Below are 26,145 nucleotides of genomic sequence, written 5' to 3' on the forward strand. Positions count from 1 at the left end.
CGTAAATATGATAATTCATATAAATACACAAATACAATAACAAAAAAGTTTGTCAACAAACAATTTGAAATAATTAATAAAATAATTATCAATTTACGTTATTTTTATTTTCTTTTTTGCTGATCCTACCATCTGTCAAAGTCAGCTTTGGCCGCCATTGAAGATTCGTTTCTTTATTGAACCAACTAATAATATGTTAGAAAGTGGGGATAGTTAAAACCTTCATCAAAAACTTTTGCCTTAAGTTACTTACAACATAATTAACATCGAAACTATTGACAATTAATTATTAATTACATCACAATCACAACAGCATCCTAACAACGAAAGTATTAACAAATAAAATCACACTATAATAGCATTTACAATACAAACTGGGCATATTAATATTCAAATTCAAATTTTTAAATCTAAATGAGTCTAGCATCCGGCGGCGCGTCCTCGTCGCTATCTCGCTCGAAGCGTATGCGGCGTTGCCGCTCCGCTACGACTTCGGGCTCGCCGCCGGCCGCTAGTCAGACTTTATCCTCACCGCCTCCCGCGCCTGCTGATCTTACGAACTGAAATAGATGTAACTAGAATTATGATAAAGGCTATGTAATGATGGGAAACTTGTGTAATCTTCTCAAAGGTAAAAAAAATGAGAAAGGTAGGTAAGTGCATACTTATGTTGTTTGCAATAATTTGTGTAATTCATTAGTTTTAATCTTACACTTTCGGTAACTTCAAATGCCTTTTATTTTACTTGTGAAAATAATAATTATGCATATGGTAGGTACCTAGTTTCCTTTGTTTCTTTATAACTCAGGCCCCGGAACCACAGACACAATAGAAAATCTATTGTGTCTGGGACCGATCGGGCCGCTTGGGGCTCAATGGGTTAATATATGTTTTATAGGATAGGTACAGGTCTAAATATTAAGTTTAAAAGCGCTCACCGACACAGTAGTATTCGTCGTGGAATTCGCCCTCGGTCTGAACGTCAGCACGCGCCACTTCCTCCGCAGCTGCGCGAGCACCTCCCCATTACAGAAGCAGTACAGCACCGCCACGCACAACCCTTGCAGTGACGTCATAATCGCTGACACGTACTCATACGCCCGCCACCAGCTCGCATCCCTCTCTGGCCTGAATGGTGTCAATAAGTATTGAACTCCGAGTAAAGGAGCTAGGAGGCACGTAGCCCGCAAAGCGTGTAAAGCCGTCGCTGATGGCCTGGCTATCCCCGCTCCTCCACCAGCCCGTAACTTTGTACATAGCACCCTGACGATATTGCACAGAAACGCCAAGTTTAGGATAACAGTAACGCAGACTAGCACAGCGAGTTCTGGCCGTGGGGCTCCATCATCTGCCCAGCAGAACGGATCGTCTGAAGCCGTGCGTCTGGCAGCGTGGATGATAGCTGATGGCACTGGCAGTAACCATCCAGCGGCTAATAAAACCCGAACTAAACGTCTTTCTGACACAAAAGCGCTGACTAAAACAGTGTGGAGATACAGTCCTTCGCATAACATCCATGTGTAGTTAGTAAGAAGTGCGTATTGTAGGATGGCGTTGAGGAATCTACACCAGACCGGGTTTTCTTTGGGTATATCTGCATTGTTCACTACCATGCCGTACCAAGCGAGCCATAAGGCGTTGTTGAGGGCGAAAGAAGCGAACAAATTCATGTGTACTGTGATTCTGGCACATCTTAAACTCCTGGAACAAAATACAAGATTTCTGTTAATATAATATGTACTTGCTAGTGGAATCCATCAAAACATGGCTCATTTTTAACAATTAGGTTTAAAATAGAAGTTAAAAAGTTAGTTGTTTTAACGATATGAGTTGTCAGTGCTCCGAGTTTGTTTTTATAAATCCGTGTCAAATAAAGTGGAGTGAATAGTAAATATTTATTTTAAAAACATTGCATACAGAATTCAGAACTGTATACACCTGTTGTTTATTTTTTAATGCATTACGTGAATCATTTAGCGCATTCGTTTACCTTGCATTAGATGCGATTTTTTAACAAATTGTTTACTGCTGTCAGTCATGATATTATCATGTTAAAACACAATGTCATACAAAAATAATTCAAGGTCATATTATCAGTAGGAATGATTTTGTAATCATATGCTACCAGTTTGTTTGCATCCATATAATGATAATGAAGGACATATTATTATTATAGCTTTTGAAGTGAAACTTCTTTAGCCGAGATGAGAGTAAAATTTCAGGATCGCGTCAAGGCAATCGTCACGTCATGGAGTAAGACGACGATTTTGGTAGGTATCTTTGAATCTTGCCAAAGAAGTTTCACTTCTGACATGTGTGCTTGATACACGCTCTTATTTATTCAATAATGTTTATTTTGTTTTGTTGGTACTTACTTGAAATATGTGAGAATAGCCAGGGACACAAGTAGAGCAATTAATGATATGCTGTAGCCGGTTTCGTAGAGTACTATCACTTCGCTTACATCCTGAAAAAGAAAAATAATAGAAATACAGTCAGATTGGATGTTAATATTCTGTACGTGAAATAATTAAAAACATGAAAGGAAGACTTGATAGTCAGTTGATTTTAGTAGGTATAGATAGTGTCGGGTAGGTATAGTATAAAAATATACCTACACTTTTACATATGTACCATTTTTCATTATTTTAAACAATCATTAGCTAAGTACCTACTTGTAAATTGTATAATCTACTAGCTTTCCGCCCGCGGCTTCGCCCGCGTTTTCAAAGAAAAACGTGTTCCCGTAGGATTTCCGGGATAAAAACTATCCTATGTCCTTCCTCGGGTTTCAAAATATCTCTATACCAAATTTCATGCAAATTGGTTTAGTAGTTAAGGCGTGATTGAGTAACAGACAGACAGACAGACAGAGTTACTTTCGCATTTATAATATTAGTATGGATTCCGTCATCCGTAATAAACCCAAGGCATCTTCTATTATTGAAAATGATTTAGCATTTTTTTATTACTTTCTTCAGTTTTTGCATATAATACGAAGAGAACATAAGACATATCCTATTCATTTATTGTAGGTATAGAAATTATACAATCTCACTTACTTCTTCAGGTTTAACGCAGGTAGTATAATTCGACCAGGGTTTCCCTGAGTCAGGATGTCGCCACCACGTTCCATCTGCTGTACATTCCTTATAAGCTAACACTGGAAAACGTAGATAAATGTATTATGTAGGATTCGTAATCATGGTGTAGTGACTCTATGTAAACCGAAAATCTTTATAGAACTGAAAACGTTTTGACGTGGTATTGCGTTAAAAGACTTCTTTCATGCCATTCACGTTATGGAAACATTTTTGACAGAAATAAAATACATAAAAGAGCGTGTGTGTCGAGCACACGTGTCAGAAGTGAAACTTCTTTGGCAAGATTAAAAAATACCAAAAACCGTCGCATTAATCCATGATGTGACGATATTGCCATAACGCGACCTTGAAATTTTACTCTCAACGCGCTAGAAGTTTCACTTCAATGTATCCAACGTAGGTAACATTTAAATCACTTTGATATATTTTAGTAGAGAGAATTTCTTGTTTTGCTTACAAAATATAATTTCAGATCTTACAGAATTAAACACATGCAAAACATTAAGTACTTACATTCAGTACTAAACCCAGGAACGAATACTGGGCAATGCGCGTACGCAGTGGTGTTGGCGGGCGTGTGCGGCCAACATAGCCAAGTGTCGAACGTGCCTTCACAGTATAGACCTGAAAATGTTATTTAATTAGAGAAAAAGAAAATGCATGCGAAAAATGCTGCATCACGGTTGGCCGAGTGGGTGGGCTTAATGGCGTGCCATGACTGAGGCTTATGTCCAGCAGTGGACAAACATGGGCTGATAATGATGATGATGATGGGTGGCCGAGAGGTCGAAGATCGTGATCGAAAATTTATACTCTTTAAAAAAATTATGAAAAATTTAAATGGATAACGATTTGTTGAAAATGCAGATAGAAATGAAATTTTATTGAACCACATCAATTTAGTACAATATTTCAAAACTGATCACTAAAATACTTAGTGAATAATTTGCACTCAATTTTGTAAATTTTGAAATTGTATAACATTAGCCTTCTCTACCGTGGCTAATAACTTCTAAGAAGTTTTCACTCGAAAAAGATAAAATCCCCCTAAAAACGTTACCTGTTGGAGGTACAGTGTTATTATTGGCAAGGTCACAAGCTATCTGTTCCCGCGCGATCCTCTCCGGGTCGTCCATGATGCTCAGAGCTACTTCATCTTGCTGAATTTACCATCGTATCTGAAATGAGGTTTATTAATCTTAAGATTGCTGAATTATCAGTTATATTACTTTTAATTGACACAATTTATTTTTTAAAAGAATTATTGGGACAGTAACTGTTACAAATCATTTTTTGTATGTTCACAGTTCGTTTATAATATGGCACATTTATTTCCTGTTTATCGTAATATACTAGCTGTGCTCCGCGGTTTCACCCGCATTGCTCCGCATCTTTTGGTCTTAGCGTGATGTTATATAGCCTATAGCCTTCCTCGATAAATGGGCTGTCTAACACCGAAAAAATTTTTCAAATAAGACCAGTAGTTTCTGAGATTAGCGCGTTCAAACAAACAAACTCTTCAGCTTTATCATTTATCGTTTTCCATATTGTATAATTATTGGAAAACGGTTTATAATAAAATAAAATAAACCACAAGGGGGCAGTACGCCACATAAAACAGACTAGACTAGACCTAAGCTTTAAGGGTAATAAAAAGCTAAGCTAAGCCTTAATACAGTAGGTAGCTTTAACAGCTAAGGTTGGATTTACGGGATACCGTAAATCACGGTCAGAACCAGTAATTTAACATTATTTGATTCTCTTGGCAGGTAAATTGACCATGTTTGGGTCGCATTAACCTTTTTCAGTAGGTACGCACACATTTGTATGGAAATAACGCGTATAACGTATTTCCAATACACATGTCGGCAAAACAAATAAATGTAAAATAGGCAAAATAACTTGGGAAAAAGTGGAAAATAAAATAATTTTTTCTATTTATAAATTTATATCTATACTAATATTATAAAGCTGAAGAGTTTGTTTGTTCGGGAACTACTGGTCCGATTTGCAAAATTCTTTCGGTGTTAGATAGCCCAATTATCGAGGAAGGTTATAGGCTATATATCATCACGCTACGGCCAACAAGAATGGAGCTGCGGGGGTGAAACCGCGCGGAGCAGCAATATAATCTTATCATAAAGCTGAAAATGAAACACATTTTTTTAAGTCTTTATGAGATGTATCTATTTCCATTAACATTATAAATATTGATAACTAGTCTTCTATAATCTATAGGTAGTTTGCTATAAAAGAATTTCCATCCTGTGTAATTAAATAAAAAGAGCGTTCATTTTAAAATTTCTATCCTTGATCATGCCAAATTACATTATCCCAAGCTATAATAAAAAATTTTACCAACTGCAGCTGTAAACATCTTATGACGTTATAAACATCTCCGTAATTCCTTCTAACATCGTAAAGGAAATAAAAAGAGTGATAAAACACATTAATTACGAAATGCCTGCGACATTCCTCATGTGGATGAGAAAATTTGCTCTTCAATTATTTATTAGTGCTATAAAAGACTAGTTTTTGCTTGATTCGAAGATCGAACAGAGACACTGTTCGATCTTCGAATTACTGTTTGACATTGAAATCCCGGTTATTTAAATGCAATTCGTGTTTTTTTTGCAAGAAAAAACATTATCGGGTCGTATCGAAATCTTATATAAATATAAAATTATCTTATTCTTAAATTGGTACGGGAGATGTAAAGGTCTGTGGAATCCTTATTTCTAAATGTCGAATGTCGTGATTTTCAAACGGTTCTCAGCACCTCGGCTATGGCCATTGGCCATCAGTGGCTACTTTAAAATAAATAAAGCAGAAATCGTCTCCTGCATAAATTCAGTTTATTGGTATTCAATATTAAAGCTAAGAAATTCAAATTTTATGTTAGATTTATACTAAAGAACACCACAAACATAGTTAGTCAATAGCATAAAAGTTTAGTCACAATGACCCTTTGCCATTAAAAGACGTTTGCTAAGTGCAAATAATGAAATGGGTACATTATACCGAGGAAATAACGTAATAAAATACTATTCAATGGACTCACAGTGCTATGGTATTCATGATTTTATCGTTGAACTAAATTAGATTTGCTTACTGCTTTGTACGCGGAAAGCGCTTTGCTTCAGCCATTTTCAAGTTATGTTGTGACCGATTGTACGAGATTAGGGCTATAGAAATCTTTGTTTAGATCAATTGTTTACTTAAGTCATAAGTGTTTTTTTAGCGTTTCATTATTGCATTAAAAGGCAATGGATATGTATCCGGTATTCTCGCGGAAAAAGAGTTAACTTTATTTTTATTGTCTTTCTTTTATATGTAATATTGAATTATCGAATTTTTAAATATGAATTTATTGTAATACGCTTTAGATAACTTTAAGCTGTATCCCATTGTAGTATTGTAATTGTACACATTTTTTTGGGTTGCGATCTGCTCGTAAAATTGATGTGGCGCCTATGGACCCGGCAAGATCGTGGCCTGTTGTGTGTATTTAATTTGAATAAATAAATAAATAAATAACTACATGTTGATAGTAGTTTTAATCGTAGATTTGTTAGCAGAGTGCATAAAATTATATTATATATACGGGTAATTCATTGATAATACCGAAAATTATAATATCAACTTCAGACGATAGTTGTATTTTAGGAACTATGGAACTAGGTACCTACCTATATAGAATGTGTTGTGAATTTATTTTTGAAAAACAAAGTATTCCGACTGCGTTTATTACTCATATTTAAAAAATGTTAAAAAAAGTATCCCATAACAAAGAAAATGTCGTTAAACATAATAATAGATACACAGAGTTTAATGTTTCAGATATAAAGAATGTACTCCGCTATAAACATGGTTGAAAGCTGTTTTATCGCAAAAGACACCTTCAGGTCATAAAGCGAAGTTCAGAATAGCCTCTATAGTACGTGATAGACATTGTTATTATTTATATATGTACCTGAGTAAAACCCTAGTAAATTGGACACAGTTAGAAATAAGTTGATAAAATCATTCTCTTTTAGTTCGCAGCTTCGCCCGCTTTGTGAGAAAAACCTGCATAGTTCCCGTTCCCGTTTGATTTGCGAGATTAAATCTATCCTATATTCTTTAGGCTCTACAGAATTTCATCCAAATCGAATAAGTCTTTGAGACGTGAAGAGCCAGACAACATAGTAGTAGTTTTGCATTTATAAATTAGATACTTATATATTTCTCCCGCGGATTCGCCCGCGTTTTCAAAGAAAACCCCGCATAGTTCCCGTTCCTGTGTGACCTTCAGCTACCGACACACAAAATGTCACTGTAATCGGTTCTGTAGCTTTTACGAGAAATAATATCTATCCATCCATCCTCACAGACTTTCGCGTTTATAATATGTATAAGTGAGCAGTAGGGATTATCAAAGTATGGACTCTACAGCGATCTAAATCACAGAAAATCAACAATGAAGGCAACATAATACAGTAAAATAACGATTCTATTGTCGTAGTCTGTTTTATTGTTTCTTTACAACGCGAACTTATTAGTACCATCTGGATGTTAGTTGTTTTCCATCGTTAGACGAAGTTATTCTTGCGTTTTCCTCATAGTTTTGTTTTTGGACGAAAATAGAAAATTAGTAAGGAAGTATTTTCATTATATCTAATATATATTATAAAGGCGAAAGTTTGTAAGGATGTATGGATGTTTGTTACTCTTTCACGTAAAAACTACTGAACCGATTACAATGAAATTTAGCACACATATAGAGGGTAACTTGGATTAACACATAGGATAGTTTTTATCCCGGAAATCCCACGGGAACGGGAACTATGCGGGTTTTCCTTTGCAAACGCTGGGGAAAACGCGGGCGGAAATATAGTTATAGTATAACTAGCTGTGCCCCGCGGTTTTAACCGAAGTGTCCTCCTGTTAGTCTTATACACCGAAATAATTTTTCAAATCAGGCCTGTAGTTCCTGAGATTAGCGCGTTCAAAGTAACAAACAAACTCTTCAGCTTTATAATATTATTATAGACTAGCTTCCGCCCGCGACTCCGTCCGCGCGGATGTCGGTCTTCGCGTGGATGGTTATTTCTCCATTTTGAGTAACTCTGACAATGACATCTTATAAATATCTATTGGACCCAATTCCCAAATACGGCTAGGCCTATAATAATACGCAACGTGTGTTCGCGGTTCTACGGAACAACGTCTATGGATAAAACTGAAAAATTAAGATTAATTTTTTTCTACGTATTTTTCCAGGATAAAAAGTATCCTATTTTACGCCCAGGATAATAAGGTATAATTATACCAAGTTTCATCGAAATCGAACCACTAGTTTTCACGTGATGCCTTCACATACAGACAGACAGACAGACAGACAGACAGACAGACAAAAATTTTTTTAATCACATATTTGGGTTTGTTATCGATCCAGTAACATCCCCTGCTATTTATTTTTTCAATATTTTCAATGTACAGAATTGACCCTTCTACAGATTTATTATATGTATAGATGTGATATGATATTATTTTATGGTTATCACGAGGCCTTCTGTAAACAATCTCCCAACAATATTTTTAATATTTTTTTCAATATTTTTCGACATGACAAAGGCTTTTGACTGTGTAGATTATAAAATTTTAATTCATAAATGCGAGAGATTTGGTATTAGAGGTCCTGCATTAGATTGGATTCAAAGCTACCTAAGTCGGAGACAACAGATGGTTGTAATTAATGGAATCAATGAAAAGCTGGAAATGACGACTTACAACTCACCTTTTTTATTAAATGGATACGGTGTCCCCCAAGGCAGTCTAATGGGACCTTTATTATTTTTGATATATTTAAATGATTTACTTGACATTATTGACTACAATTGCGTACTATTTGCTGATGACATTTCTATAATTTTCCCTGACGACCGTAAAGTGATTGATTCTAATTATAATATGATAATTGATAATAATTTAAATATAATCTTGACATGGTTTAAAAATAATAATTTATCTGCTAACATGACGAAGACCAAATACATACAATTCTCCAATTACAATACTAAGAATAAACCCCTAACTCTCGCGCACTGTAGTGGAGCGTTGGAGCGGGTGAATAAAATAAAATTTCTCGGATTAAACATAGACGAGCATTGTAATTGGAAGGCACACTGTGAAGCGATGGCTGGGAAAGTGAACAGGTTTGTGTTTGCGTTGAGAAGGTTGAGAAAAACTGTAACTTTTAATGCTGCACTAACTGCATATCACAGCTACGTTACCTCAGTTTTAAGATATGGGATTATATTTTGGGGTAACTCTACCAATGTTTCCAACGTATTTCTCGCACAAAAAAAGTGTATAAGAGCTCTGTGTAATATTGGTCCTCTTGATTCTTGCAGACCTCAATTCAAAGAAAAACGTCTTTTAACACTTACTAGTTTGTATATATTGGAAATATGTATGTTTGTAAAAAAGCACGGTGAACTCTTCAAACCAACCAAAAACAATTCACAATTGGGTTTTAGGGATCCTACTCGCCTATTGATGCCAAACTGTAAATCTAAACTTTTTCAAAACAATGCTAGTGTGATGTGCATAAAGGTATTTAATCACATTCCTAAAGAACTGCGTGAAATGCCAAAAAATGTAATGCATAGAAAATTGAAAATATTATGGTTAGCGGAAAAATGTTTTTATTCTTTAAATGAATTTTTTAAATAGTTAATTTTAATGTTATATTTTAATGTATGTATATTTATAAAAAAAAACAAATTACTAAGTTACTAAGTTAATCATAGTAGATTATGATTAACTTTTAGGAATTTTCATTCTTTCCTTTCTTTTTAATTAGCTTCTGGAAAAATATAATGAGTTTCCTAAGTATTTCGTAGAGCGTAGCGTTTAGTTGTTTTTTTCTTGATAAACTTATTATCTCTATTTTGTGTTCCTTATAGTCTGTGTATTTTTTATGTTTTTTTTTAAATTAAGGGGCAGTTTCCATAAAAATCTTCAGCTTTAGTAATTATCTACAATATCTTAGTCAATATCGTAAATATTCGTATGTATGTTTTTTACTCTTTCACAGGAAAACCACTTAACAAATTCTGATAATACTTAGCTGTCATATGGGCTATGTACCATAACAATAAATTAAGTAAAGAACTTGATTTCTCCGGGTTTCCTGCGGGATCGTTCGCGGGTGAAACCACGAGGCACATAATATATAGGCCAGTTTTCTATAGGCCCGTATCCTGGTGTTTCAAATCTTACCTATATACTAATCGTTTGAAGGATTGATACTCAGCTAGCAAGTCAAAACACTCGCCACATGACATCCATCAAACATCGACTATGTGATGTATCCCAGCTGTCCCTGTTATTACAAACAACTTTATGGACCGTTGCTGCTAACAGATACACTTTTTACACGTAATTCCTATTTACTGAAGCAACGGAACTGTCAGTAATAAATTGCGTGAATTTATTTTTATTTCAACTTGTTAACTGATCGTTTTACGTTTCTGAATCAGAGTCTGTGAACAGATTGGACCTGTAAGTACCTTTGTCTTGAGGTAAACTAACTCAAATGTATGTTTTAGTATTTATTTAATTAAATAGATTTCCTGTGGGAGCGCTTTGATGTGCCGATTATATAACAATCTATATCGATGAGATATTTTACTTTACTAATAAAAATCACGTGCTGGAATTCGAACCCGCGTCTTTCACAGAAGCGTGGCAACACCTAACCTCTTAGCCACCAGTGATTTTTCTATTATTTTTAAAATTCTCATTTATTTATAAGTAAATAAAAGATTTGAATGCTATAAAACTACAAATAAAAATCTTTACAAAATACAAATAGGTATATATTGTATGAATGGAGGAAAGCTTTTTGTTTTTACTCATAAGCTCCGAAGCTGCTGGACCAATTTTCAATTTTATTTTTAATCTTATCGCACGAGATGAGTGCCTAGTGTGTAAAAAATATACATATGAAACATAAAAACATGAAACATGAAACATAAAAATTACCTTTTGTGAAAATGCAAAAAACTAATAGTTTCGAAAGCAATTTCTACAGGGAATACGAAGCCGTTGATTCGTTTTTACTATTATATTTATTAGCACCTAGAATCTAGCTTCCAAATACACTAATAGAAACTTATTTTTTTATGTCAAAATGGATTTTTATGAAATGGTTGATAAACGGTATCATAAAACAAAAGGAAATTATGAGTATTAAGCCTATTGTCTCTATGTGTTGGTGTAAATATCCGACACGGCTTGACCGATTTTGACGGGACATTGAGATTTGATTTAGGGAAGTAGATTACTTTTTAACCCTTATGACACCTTGTGGTAGGTACTCAGCTTTATACATAATTCCACGTAAATCTACACTCCAAATGCTCTGTCAAATTGGAGTGTGAAACAGAAAGACGATTTAATATTGAAACCGCCTTATTTAATTTCACCACATTAATCCTATATTACAATAAAGTCTATGTATGTTTGTCGATAAACATCATGAACTGAGAATTTGAAATCATTTCTCATCATCGCTGCACAGTTGACAGATATTATACTACGTGATGTTAATTTACTTAACGGTTTGTTGATAATTTTTCTTTCAATATTTAAGTACTTCTGTCAAATTATCTAATAAAAAAAATTTGTTATAACTTTAGTAGGTACTATTTTAAATAACATGCTCTACATTTTTATTGATATTTTATTGATAATTAGTCTTTATTATTTATATTTTAAATTATATTCATGTTAGGCGCGATGAAGGCAACACTGAGTTTCCTCAGAACCTCTAATTCCTAATTTCGCGTAAAATAAACACAAGAATATTTTTATTCATTTTAAACCCTCGTCTGTCGGAACACAGATCTGTGCCAAAAATTTTGTACCCGTAGTCTGTCGGGGCACAGATCTGTGCCAAATCACCGCCGGTTGGAAATTGGCTCATTGTAACGCAAATATAGTTCAAATCTGCATAAACGACTATTTAGTTGATAGCTTATGAATTACTGAATATTTAAAGTCCATCCAATAATAATTTGACCGATAAATATTCGAAATATAACAGTAATTATGTCATACTTTAGTCGAGTAACTTTTAACTTTTAAAGTTTTACAAAATGTAAAATTTTGCGGAAAGTTGAAAAACGGTAATTATTTATTGGTCTTTTTATTATTATTGACTATATAACCTAATGTTTATGTGCCGAAATAATGAAAATTACCAACAATTATACCATAAATAATGGTTTCAAATATGTATCTATCACTTAACTGTACGTTGCTTAGTTTTTGACCCCTGGTAAATCATATTTTTTTTTACATATTGTATTTGTTCTTTACATCATTTTACGAGAAATTTTATGAAGATTTTAATGATATAATTCAAAATTTGATACTGTGTTCCATTTTAAAGATATTTCGTTTTCAAATCAAAACCGACAATAATTTCCCCGTAAAATCCGCATACAGGATGTTCACAAATTCAACATCACTATTTTTTAAATTTCGTCTTCAATTAAATTTTTCATTTTCATACAAAATAAAATGTACATGATAATATGTTTTGTTTATATTGAAAGGTATCGTTTTTGTGGTATTTATAATTGCCCTCAGGTTAAAAAGGATATACATAATCAACTACAAAAATTTTAGTCCGTAACCTGCTTACGAAAAAATTCCAGAGACATAATTTCTTTCTTAATTCTTTTAGTTTTAGTATATTATGGTTAAAAGTGTATATATGCTGGAAAAATAGTAATAAAACCTACATGGGGAACAATGGTTTTCACTATGACCTATATATAGGACAAAGTGATACTATGTAATTTGTGTAGGACAAACTCAAAAAGAAATTTAACACTTTAATTGTACAACATATTCTTACCTTCATACAAATACAACATATTATTATTTGTTAGGGAACCTTAAGTTTCAGAAAAAATAAAAAGCCGGCCAAGTGCGAGTCGGACTCGCGCACCGAGGGCTTCGTACAAACTTATTTTTTTTATTATGCTGTAGGAATCTTTTAAATTGTAAATCTGAGTTTTAAATGTGAATATCAAGTTAATACACGTAGGCGTTCATATTAGTTGAAAGTTGAAATTATTAAGTACTTTTTTATTTGTAAATGGCAATTAAAAATCATGTTCTTTGCAATTATTCTTATATCTGTTTTTATAAAACATTGCTTTTTACCAAATTTAAAGATTTTATGTACTTGGGAAGTACCCTGTCGGTTTTGATTGCCTTGCAAATGTCAAAATTTGCTAAAAATTGCAGTATTAACGGCTGCATCCCAAAGGGTTTGGTTTTTAAGGGTCCAGAACCCTAATAAGATTACGTCTGTCCATCCCATCTGCCCATCTGTCTGTCTGTCTGTCAAGACCCATTTTATAAGGAGCGCGTAATGTGACATTTAACTGAAATTTATATTGATTACTTGAGTCGATTGAAGCTGCGAAAAAATCAAACTTATAAACCAACGCAATCAAAAGATACAGCCGTTTATGCTGCAAATTTTCGCAAATTTCGACATTAGCAAGGGAATCGACACCTACAGGGTACTTCCCGTGTACGTAGAGTTTTTTAATTGGGGTAAAATAAGCTCTTATAGCGCAGATTGAGGAATAATTTCGAAAATCATAAAATTTTAGAGTTACAACATAATAAAAAATTCGTTTGTTCGGAGCCCTCGGTGTGCGAGTTTTTTATTCTTATGTACTATATTATGTAGTACATTCGTAGGCAGAACGTTATAGATGTAGATCGCTGTCTGAAGACGATTATTTTTTTGCATTCATGACTTTAAATAGCCTTGGAACATTACAGATTTAATAAAACGAATTAAATGCATCATTTGCAGTACGCCTGAAAATATTAATCTATCCTCTCATTTTGTTAATGACTAGCGATAACAATTATTGTATTTTTGGTGTCAAAACTGCTTCTATTACCCAGAAGAAGAATGCAATTTTTTTTATTTGAAGATATCACATTGCTGTCTAAAACTCCCCCCCATCAGTTCCAAGCCTTGTCGTGGCCGGGGGGGCTCAGTAGCTTGGAGTGCCCTCGTGTACTCTGAGTGAAGCTAATTGGACGCGGAGGGGCTGAAAGGCCGGTCTGTCGTCTGACGACACGATTGGTTCGACGGCCAGGGATCCATATAGCTGGCTGGCTGGCTTGAAGGCCGGCTAGCCGGGCTGGCTGGAACCGGCTGGTCACACCGGCTGCCTCGCTGGCTGGCTAGGGGGCCGGCTGGCAGGCTGGCTGAAACCGGCTGCTCCACCGGTTGGCTGGCTGGCTGCTTTGGACGGCGGCTGGCTGGCATGCTGTCACCGGCTGGTTGTCCGGCTGGCTGGCTGGCTGGCTGGATGGCTGGCTAGCTGGCTAGGATCCTCCGGGGGGCCAGGATTGGCTCAGGTGCCGTTGTGGTACGGCGAGGGATGGCGGCTAGTGGTCGCGGCCTGGTAATTTGGCTGGGCAAAACGGGGTTGGAAGGTCGATCGGGGCTCGTATTGGGTCTCGTTCCGACCGACTGGCAGGGGGCTGCGCTTTGCGGCGATGGATGACGGCCAGAGGCCGCGCGCGTTGTTTTTTGTTGGTAGTCTAACTACCAACAAAACAGGGGGCGGGATCCCGACGCGTCACTTTTGTGACACGCGGTGACTCCTGTAGGTGGGTGTAGGGCGGCGGCTGTCCTGGGACAGCCGTCTGCCAACTCGTAATCCGGTCCGTGGGGCCGGACCGAGGGCCGCCACCTCTGGTGTGAGGTAGGGGCTGCGAGGGAAACCTCTATAAAAGTGCGCCGGAGGGTCGTTTGACGCGTGACTCACGTTTCGGAGGGCCTTTCGGCGCACGTCCTTCGGCCGTTCAGTGCTGGGGTCGAGGGTTTGGGGAACGCCGATGATGGAACGGGGAACAATCCATCATCGGCGAGTGGGTGGCGTGAGCTCGTGTACGGCTTGCGCCACCCCGGGGTGGGCATTTGGTGGAGGGCCTGGAAACGGGCAAGTGGCGGAGAGCCTGGAAACGGGCAACTGCTGGGCGGGACATGCGGAAGATTGCGAATGTGTACCCGCATCCCGTCTAAAGCAGCGCGTTGGTACACGGTGGGGTTTTGGTCGGTAGGAATCCGACATAACCCACGGCTCCTTCCCCGGGAGCCGTGGGTATCTTAGGCAAGATTTCCCCACTTGAAAAAAAAAAAAAAAAAAAAAAAAAAAAAATTGCTGTCTAAAACTACATAATCAATAATTACTTATTTGTTAGGTAACCCTAAATAAACTTCCACCTTGATATTTTAATTTTCATTTGAAGATAAAAATATCTAAGTAACTATTTGATAGGATTACCTTTTTCCGATTCGTAAGCATTTGAGTATCAATAAAAGAGAATTCAAATGGAACAACGATCCTTGTGGCAATGGAAGACAAGACACTCCAAGGCTTACTTTAACAATAGGACGTAACAGTATTTGAAATCAAGAAAATATAACTCTGTATACTTTGTCAAATGAACAGATAATAATACTTACACGATCAGTGTCTGGGAATTTGCAGCTTTTTTTAATACAATTTTACCGATTAGTTTATATCTCAATTACAATATGCTTGGAAATACTGCATGTATTGAAGTAAAATAAAAACTATAGATTGGATAGCTTTCATCACTTTCCTGATCAAATTCAAGTGGAACCTCGTGGTAATAAATCGTCGTCTCAAGGCGGTCGTTGTGTTCGATATATTACAAGAAATAATGAACAGAAGTTCGTTCTGTTCGACGTTATTTGTGCTAAGTTGCAAATATTCCTATTAATTGGCCAATGTTAGCGTCAACATCACACATTACAACCACATGATTATATAAATAGTACAGACACAAAGCTTCATAACAATTTTTTATAGTGCTATCAGTTAAATAAAATTTATTTAAGTACTTACCTATTATTTCAATCCGTTAGATGATTGATATTTTTTTAAGAATCTCTGTACTATTTATTTAATACTCATAAGCTAATTTAGCCCACGGACAAAATTATTTGAGTAACGCGTGGCTAAGTTATATGCATAAATAGGATTGGGAGCGTTAATTTTATTAAGGCATAACGTTCATTTTTTTAATAAAACAATAATATGATACGATTCTTTCTTCTATACAACTAGGGACATAATATAATGATTTTCATTTAGTATGTTTTCTGATTCCTATTATTTGTTGATTTTTAGAATGATAAGTATAACATTTAGATGTATAATATCATTTATATGTAATTGTTTATTTATTCTGAATCTTTAAGTTTATTGATTTTTATCCTTTACATAAGCTGTATTTTATAAAAAATGTTTCAAACTCAAATTTCCGTAGATTTTTGATTTATAAATTAAATGTAACGGTTTATAATTAAGTTATGGTATAATTAAATGTAGATTTCACATTTGTACAGCTTAGACATTTTTCTGAATGGATACAGTGCCTTTCGATTTGTAGTTGGACAACATTTCATATTATACGATTACTAGCTTCCGCCCGCGACTCCGTCCGCACGGAAAAAATTAAGATTTTTTTCTACGTATTTTTCCGGGATAAAAAGTATCCTATTTTACGCCCAGGATAATAAGGTATAATTATACCAAGTTTCATCGAAACCGAAACCTTAGTTTTCACGTGATGCCTTCACATACAGACAGACAGACAGACAATAATTTTTTTAATCACATATTTGGTCTTGGTATCGATCCAGTAACACCCCCTGCTATTTATATTTTCAATATTTTCAATGTACAGAATTGACCCTTCTACAGATTTATTATATGTATAGAATAGATAATAATTAAGAGCATGAAAGAAAAAAAAAGCATTTCTTCATAATGCTATTGTTACCACAAAAAATATTTTCTTAAATGCAAATTTTAAGAGAAAATAAATTAGACATGTGGAGACGTTATACATACAGACGTTAGAACAAAGCCCACTATAAGAATAACGTCATTTAGGAATAAGACGGTTTTTAAACATTAATAAAAACCTAAATATTTCCAAAAAGTAAAAATTACTGTTAGTTTTTATCTAGTTTTGATTAAAATAAAAATAAAAACAAGTAGCAAAAAATTTTGAAATGTTGTCATTTTGGAGCACCCTGTAAAGTCTGTATTTGTATGAACATGATTGGAGATCGCGCCCGCTTATGCTCATGCGTAAACGATGATAATCATAATCAACTTTCTCGAATTTTTATTAAATAAACCTATGTTTTTGTTATATTCACTCAAAAGATTGTCTATTCTAGTATGAAAATACAAAAATAAAAATCTAAAATACCTTGATATTATTTTTTTATGAGTATTTTTCTTTACAATGTAACATTTATTCAAAATGTGTGGGAAAAAATGCTTCTAATAAGTAAAATACGCATGCCAGGGAATAAGTAAGGTAACTAATATAAAGTTTGGTTATCTAGTTAGCATTAAAATTTACAAGAGTCTCACAGGTTAAAGTTAATATCACAAATTTTAATATCGAAAAAAATCGGCAAATCAGCGCCGAAAGCTCGAATTTGCCCGACAGACAGCACCTTTTTGAGGCGGCGCGCCGCGACAGCTGAGGGGTTAATATTCATTTAGAGCTGAGTTATTAATTACAATTTTATTAAATTACCGACATATTATTCAGGCAATCTTACAGCAAATATATCCAGATTTTACATACCTACTTAAAACTACTAGTACCAGAAACACTTTTTGTACTAATAAACTATTTTTAAGCTATTGCATAGCTTCTATCGCGGGCCTTGAGCGCGGGGACCGAGTCGAGAAATTCCGTAACGAAAATACCTCACGCTCCCCACTCCGACGGGCGGAGGTGTGGCTTGAAGGCATAGCATGCAATAGCTTTACCGCGGCAGTCCCCGAGTGCTACACGTCTTTTTTTTCTTAACTTTCACGTACATTGCGTAATTCAGTCATTCGATATCTCACACAGTTTCAGTTGAATTGTTTTTACGCTAAATTCTCATGACTAAACAACCACAGCTGTTTGTACAGTTTAAAATGAGCCGGCGTAGATAATAACATTAGACTCGGTGATAACATTCAGAATACTAGTAGTTGAGTTCTTTATTTCAATAACTATTACCACATAAAATACTTAACTAGTTAAATCATTGTTTACAAGCTTACGGCCCACGGCTTTGTCCGCATGTTTAAAAGAAATTCCCATAGCAAAGAGATATTCCACGTGGGTAAAAAGTAGCCTATGCCACTCTATAGACTTCCAACAGACACAAAAATCATAATATGATAAATTCTTTGCGACGTGATTGAAAGACAAACAAACACACATTCGCATTTATAATAGTAGTAAGGATACTCTACAATCTTTTTGACCGGGCTGAAGTTAGGAGCGTATACACTATAGTCTATACCACAGTAATAAGGACTACCACCATGAGCAAGATATCAATAATGCCAACTGCGGTCAATAAGTTTGGGGATCTTTTTACTACTATGTACTATGGCTCTAGTAAGGGCTCTAACATCGTTGAATTTAGACTTGAAGAGGCTTGAGGTGAAAAATTGATGTTACACAGTTTTAAAAACATATTTTCGTTATTAAAATAAAATGGAAAAATAAGTAGTTAGTTAGGTATGTTTATTTTGATAAACTCAAGTTATAATGGATATCGAAAATTCTTTCACCAATGGAAAATACATTATACCTGTATAGTTTATTTGTTTTAGCCCGAAAAAATGGGTTTGACTAGTTGTTTATAATTAAATTTGATTAACTGTATCACGTACCTTATAGATTTGCGTCAAACATAGTGTTATTAGATGTTTATTTTTGTAACTTTGAATAAGTATCTCTTGTTAAAAGTTTTATTTGAAATAGATAAATGAGTAGTATAAGTAGGTATCTTAAATCAACGTAGGTAATTTATTGAATAAAGCTGGTATAACCGGACCTGTTTAAAAGTAACTTTTGTTAAAAAGTAGTTAGTACTGAGTGTTTTTTGAAATGAAACTTTTTTAGGCGCGTGGAGAATCTCAAGGTCGCGTGATGGCAATACCATCACGTCATGGAGAAAGGCGACGTTTTTGGTATCTTTGAATCTTGCCAAAGAAGTTTCACTTCTGACACGTGTGATCGGCACACACGCTCTTTTTTACAGGTCTTTTTTGACGCTTGTCAAATTTTTTTTTCATTTTAGCGATCAAGGCTACGGACATTATCTATATACATAATATCTAATATATAAAAATCAATGCCACTTTTCGTTGTAATTCCATAACTCGAGAACGGCTGAACCGATTTCGATAATTCTTTTTTTATTATATTCCTTGAAGTACGAGGATGGTTCTTATGTAGAGAAAACGTTAATATGTACCACGGGCGAAGCCGGGGCGGACCGCTAGTAACATATAAAGAAGTCATATATATGACTTGACGAGTGCTCATAAAAATTTTGGGCACGTCATAAATACGAGGCTTCTAATGACGGTATTATTGCTTTTGCAATAAATAATGTTGACCATTGTTTTTGTCAACGTTTTCACGATTTGACAGAAGATAAAATAGAATATAAGTGATAAAAAGATTTTGTGGGTGTTTCCGAAATCATTGCGAAAATATATTTTATGAGGTTGAGGTTTTACTTCAGTGCCAAATTTTTCATATATTTTTCAAATATGTTTTAAAATAAATAAAATGCTTAGAATCTACTCTATATGTATTTCAAAACTAGACCAATAGCGTAGTAGGTATAGATAACCTGAAGCAGTGACTTATTTAGAATTTCAGAAAAAATACAAATCAGCAGCTGGAATTTATAATTGATCTATAGTAATATTATAAAGCTGAAGAGTTTGTTTGTTTGAACGCACTAATCTCGGGAACTACTTGTCCGATTTGAAAAATTCTTTCAGTGTTAGATAGCCCATTTATCGAAGAAGGCTATAGGCTATATAATATCATCTCGCTGAGACCAACAGGAGTCGAGCACTGAGGGTAAAACCGCGGAGCACAGCTAGTAAAATATATAATTCCATAATTATTCGTGTGAGCAGTCGTAGAGCTTTTTACAAAATTGTCGCAACGAAGTCTGAATCAATTTATCACTCTCGTTTCCAATAACTGAATTATATGCCATCTCAGCACTCAAGAAACGCAATATAAATCAATATATTGATACTATATTGAATTATACGGACATTTAAATTTATATGTATTATAAACCAATTTTATTGACTTTGACTGACGTGGCAAGCTCCCTTGTAGAGCTTTAAATTCATGGCGAATTTTAATTTTTAAGTAGGTAACAATGTGTAAAAATGTTAATGGAATTTTGGATGGGAATTTTAAGTAAAAATTGTAATAATTGTAATTAATATAAAATATTATAACCTTTTAATTTTTAAAGTTTGTTTGCGCAGAAATAGCCCATTTATCGAGGAAGGCTAAAACCGCAGGGCCAGCTAACTAGCTAACAGTAACTACTGATAAGCTGTGAAAAATAAATTCTATCTATGTCACTTTGAATAGCTAGTTAATAGCAGTTTATTATAAACATACCGATGAATCAAATTCTCGGTATTGGCTGATTTTTATCGGTAAGTAATTCGATACAAAATGCTTTCAATCAATTAGGGGCAAGAGACCTGCTACAAATCTTATTATTTACATATATTAAGATGTACCTACACAATTCTAAAGAGCAGTGTATCATCGGTTAAGATGTACGTAGTATATATCTGTCAACTGTGGTTAAGATCTTCAATTTAATGTCAAAGGTTCGAACTAGAGTGTCCAAAATTTTTAAATTTTATGAATGAATGAATCAATATTCTTTACACTGTACAACATAAAGGACAATTAAAATAACTTAATAAGGGACTTAAAATGTACAGAGATTTTATCTGTGTTGTTCATATCACTCTTACTCTAGTGGAAATAATAATATACACCATTATGAAACAAAAATTTGACGATATAAGACAGACAGACAGACAGGCATTTGGAGTTTCTTGCCGGTTCTTCTCTATAGAGACTGCTTTCCAAATCGGTGGTAAATTTTAAAAATATGATATAATGATTCATATCATATTTTATCGATATGCTTCTAGATTCTAGAAGAAGTCTAATTGAATAAATAAATGTTCGAGTTTGCGAATTTGCGCTTGGCCAGCGTAAAACCTGAGGTTAATCTTGTGTCCCTGAAGTGGAAAGTGAGTGGAAAGTACATAGGTAAATTTTTATCGTGACTTCGCTTGCGTAGTAAAAGGAAACTCTCATAGGAATAATATGTCTATACCTTGGTAAAGAGAAGCCTATGTCGTTCTCTAGCCTCCTATTTCTAGTCACTAAAATCATATAATAAAATGGCTCCATTTAGATGTGAAAGAAAGCCAAAAAAAAAATACATTTGCTATGCTGCGCGATTTCAACCGTGGTCAAACTCACATATTTCTATAGTTCATGGGTTATTCTGAAAAGTATAAGCTATAACTAACTGTAAAGTTTCATCCAAACCCGTCCATTAGTTTTTTCGTGAAAGAATAACAAATATGCATAGTACTCACGTCATCCTCACAAACAAAACTTTAATTTATATAATACTAGCTTTCCACCCGCGGCATCGCCCGCGCAGTCAAAGAAAAACCCGCATAGTTCCCGTTCCCGTGGGATTTCCGGGATTGCGTCATTTCCCGGGATAAAAAGTAGCCTATGTCCTTTCTCGGGTATCAAAATATCTCTATACCAAATTTCATGCAAATTGGTTCAGTAGTTAAGGAGTGATTGAGTAACAGACAGACAGACAGACAGAGTTACTTTCGCATTTATAATATTAGTATGGATTGGGATTAGCAAGTATTATAATAAAAACATATTTGTTTTATTTGTTTTTGAACCACGCTTCGTTTATGAAACGGATATTTATGAAATATAGAGATTATAATATGAATTATTACACGAGCGAGGAATCTCGTTTATGGATTATAATAAACTTAGTTATTCAGAATATAATAAACTGAGAATACAGTCTTATTATAATATTTCACCAATTTCATATAATGGAGGAAGAAAATTCACATTTTCGTATGTTTTTACAGTGCAGTTATAGTAGCTTAAACTTAATAACATATGGCAAGAGCTTTGACGTCATTAAGCTCCGAAACCATTGAACCGATTATGATCAAATTTTCTGATCAATTGGTTCAATTTTAGGATCAATTTTCATATTGATAAATAGTTAATAAGAAAAATAAAAAAAAAAAGTGTAATATTTTCAGAAGTCATTCACATGTGTGATTTCATATTTTTTCGAACGGCAAAACAATTTTTATGTAGGTATGACTAATCTACCAAAACTGTCCCAATATAAAAAAATTGCTAATGATTAAATTGTAGCTGTTTAATTGTTGGAATGATTTGCATTACATATTCTAGTATTCAATATTTATTTGCAACATAAAGTTATAAAACTGATAATTATTAAAATAAAAACAAAATGACTCTACAATCTACATAATATTTGACGCTACGATACAAAATACAGAAATAATTAAACCAAATACCTATAAATCCTAATTAGAGATTGCTAGATACGTACTAATTCATAGAATATTTTTACACCAATATTTTCATAGAGATAAATTAAATATAAAATGTAGAGAAAATACTAACCAAATTCCAATGTTTATAGTCGCATTAAACTTCACAAACACAAAACGCATCCAAAATTAAACACTATATTAAATTATCACGTAATCCAAACAACTGCATATATTTATAAATAAACACAATCTATTATTAAATCACACAAACTTATTTTAAAAAGCAAATTGTTCCGCAAGCACTTTTGCAAGCCTAACTGACATCCGTCCATGAAGACCGCTCAACACACACTGCCGCTCTTATTAGAAATAATAGAAAAAGTTACATTGTTAAGAAAATTGCTATTTTTGAATATTTTCCTTGAGGTTACCTTTTGAAGAATACTGAGAATGACGTAAGAACCCCTTTATAATAATTGAATGGAAGGTTAGAAGCAAATTCTTTTATTTAAATATTGTTACGGCTATCTTTGAAAGGGAGATTTGGTTGGTTTTTTTCTCGGTATAAGATTAATATGCCTAATGTTAATAGAATTTGAAGATACTTTATTTTATTACTCCCACTAACAAGTACCTAATTATTGAAAAATATACAGCTGGAAATTTTGCGAAAAAAGATCTCTACATTGTAATCAACTAGCTACATCAACATCTTTTAGATTATGTACTTCGTAATTGATGCTATAAAGAGGACGATTTTATAATTTAAATACACCCCGAAGACACCCCGTGACATTAAAAATGAAATAAACTCTCTTGACAGTTTAACACCTGCAAAAATAAAATTGCTAATTAATTAAGTTCACGCTACAGAGCATACCATACAAATATTTATACAGTAGATTCAAAAAAGTGATATTTCTTAGTGTAGTTAGATAAAAATCTATTCAAAAGAGAAAAATCTCATCAATTATGATCTTGACAAGCGGAGTGAATCTCAAGTCCATTTCTGAATGCGAACCGTATACTAAGAAAAGGTAGCAAGATCAAGAGTTTTCTATACAAATAATAAATTGAAGTATCTCGCTCTAGTATCAAGACAAAAACTTTATATTAACAGCATGTGAAAGTAAATACTAGCACAAAGTTTATGTTTGTATAGGACAATGTTCGGAACGACTACAATGGGACTTTTCCTAACAGAAAGCTGAAGTTATAGGTAGACTTTGACTACTTTTGTGTGAGTATAGTTAGTATATTAAGTATCTTACATAATATAATTATACCTAATCTATACTTTTCAAATTAGATTTTTTGCATAATAATAAATTTATTTATTCATCCATTTATAAACCCAAGAACTTTTACAAATTAGGTAACAATATATTTTTAAGTAACATATTATTATGAACTAGTCGTGCCCTGCGGATTTACCCACATTGATCCGCTTCTATTGCTCTTATCACCTATTATCTCTACTATATAGCCTATTATCTTCCTCGATAAATGGGCTATCTAACACTTAAAGAATTTTTCAAATCAGACCAGTAGTTCCTGAGATTAGCGCGTTCAAACAAACAAACTCTTCAGCTTTATAATATTAGTATAGATTTCATATCATGAGTTCAACAAGACTTTAAGAAAGTTAAGTAATATTTAGAAGCAAGAAGAGAGGTAATCTAGTTGATTAGAAGCTTGAGTTCAAGTTTGAGTTCCACTGTTGTCAATGAGTCAACGTTATTTCCGTGGCAGTGGCCGCCTGACGCCTGCTCAACAATTAGTTAATTGCCTCTGCTTTGCAAATGCAAATTAGCTTTGTATAATTTCATTTGTTTCGCGGCACTGCTAATTTTCGGGTTGAGAAATCGGGGAATAATAATATTCAAATTTCGTATACAATATATCAGATTTATAAATAACTTTTATATACGAATACAAAAATCTAACAATCTCTAGGTAGAGTCATAAAATAATTTTATGTCTCTACATATCTAGAGCTAGATAAAATCTATTACCTGTATTATTATAGTACATATGAAAATCGTACATCGTCATATGCCTATAACATACAAAAAAAACATATTTGTACTCCCTTTTCCTGTCCTAAACGTAGGAAATATTCATTCATGTAGACTTCCTGTAAACGCCTTTGATCTGCATTTTTCATTTTCTATCAATTTGGCGGTAAAATATTTCTCATTTTTTTTGTTTCCGGTGCACTTTTTACAGTACTACTTAGTAATGCTTTTTCAAATTACATATTATTCAACTGCTTTGTATTAAATTTAAAATGATAGTTGCAAAATCATATCGTAAATATTATTTATCGATCAGTAAAAAAGAATGTGAAATGCATCTGCTCTATATAATTACGAATAATTTTCCTAATCACTACATAGTATAAAACAAAGTCACTTTCTCTGTCCCTATGTCCCTTTGTATGCTTAAATCTTTAAAACTACGCAACGGATTTTGATGCGGTTCTTTTTAATAGATAGAGTGATTCAAGAGGAAGGTTTTAGTATATATTTTTTAGGTTTAAGTCAAAGCGGGCGAAGCCGCGGGCGGTAAGCTAGTTTTTTATGTAACAAGAAAATGTATAGTTGATTAAAAAAATTCATTACATATTTTATAGCCAAAAAACCTACTTTAAATAAATACCACTATAAATATTACTACAAGTAATAAATTATTTCATATTCAACACAATGGAGGTCAGTGAAAACAGCTTTTCAGCAGTTGAAAATAAGATTTTAACGAAAACAAAACTGGTTGGCATTTTTAACTGAAACATTCTTTAAATTGTTCTTATTTTAGCGTTGCAGTTTTTCATTGTGTTAAGAAAATTACTGAATTCATATGAAAATTTAAAACCTTTATTCAGCTCATAACAAAGAATATTTTTTAATTGTTGTGAAAATTCTTCTCCAAATAAGTGCAGATAAAAATTGGATAAAAAAAGTTATTTAAATGTTTAGAAGTTATCTACTGAACTAATTTTAATGAAATTTTCTCTGTACATGTGTGTGTTTCGGAACTATGTATGTGTGTTACTAAACCACAGCTAAACGGCTGGACCGATTGATATTTTTTTCTGGTGGATCCAAGATCATCGGGAAAAATATCTACGTGGTATTGAGTCGGCATGTTTATAAAAATATATGAAGTCAGCCAAGAAGCCGGGGTCCATTTAAATTGCTTTATTAGCTGAGAATTTATTTATGACTAGCGGCCCGCCCCGGCTTCTCCCGTGGTACATATTTACGTTTTCTCTACATAGGAACCATCCTCGTACTTCAAGGAATAAAATAAACAAAGAATTATCGAAAGCGGTCCACCCGTTCACGCGTGATGCCGTGACCAAGAAAAAGACGGGTTCATTTTTATAAATATATAGATTTTGAGACCAACTCTTTGTGTTTAACCATTAAAAGTTAAAACATAGGATCATATTTTTTTATTCT

At 34.0% G+C, this 26,145-nt stretch overlaps 1 protein-coding gene across 1 annotated transcript; it reads right to left on the reverse strand.

The window, feature by feature from the left end:
- On the reverse strand, positions 1-22,993 carry LOC123696275 (calcitonin gene-related peptide type 1 receptor-like). The gene is made up of 7 exons (XM_045642350.1): positions 22,812-22,993; positions 4,165-4,282; positions 3,618-3,728; positions 3,063-3,163; positions 2,376-2,467; positions 939-1,701; positions 1-560 (listed from the first exon to the last, which is right to left on the reverse strand). The coding sequence occupies exons 2-7, from the start codon at positions 4,238-4,240 to the stop codon at positions 516-518; spliced, it is 1,188 nt and encodes a 395-aa protein (XP_045498306.1). The 5' UTR covers positions 4,241-4,282; positions 22,812-22,993; the 3' UTR covers positions 1-515.
- Between the last annotated feature and the right edge of the window lie 3,152 nt (positions 22,994-26,145).

Source organism: Colias croceus, chromosome 12 (genome assembly GCF_905220415.1).
Source record: "Colias croceus chromosome 12, ilColCroc2.1".
NCBI classification, from domain to species: Eukaryota; Metazoa; Arthropoda; class Insecta; order Lepidoptera; family Pieridae; genus Colias; species Colias croceus.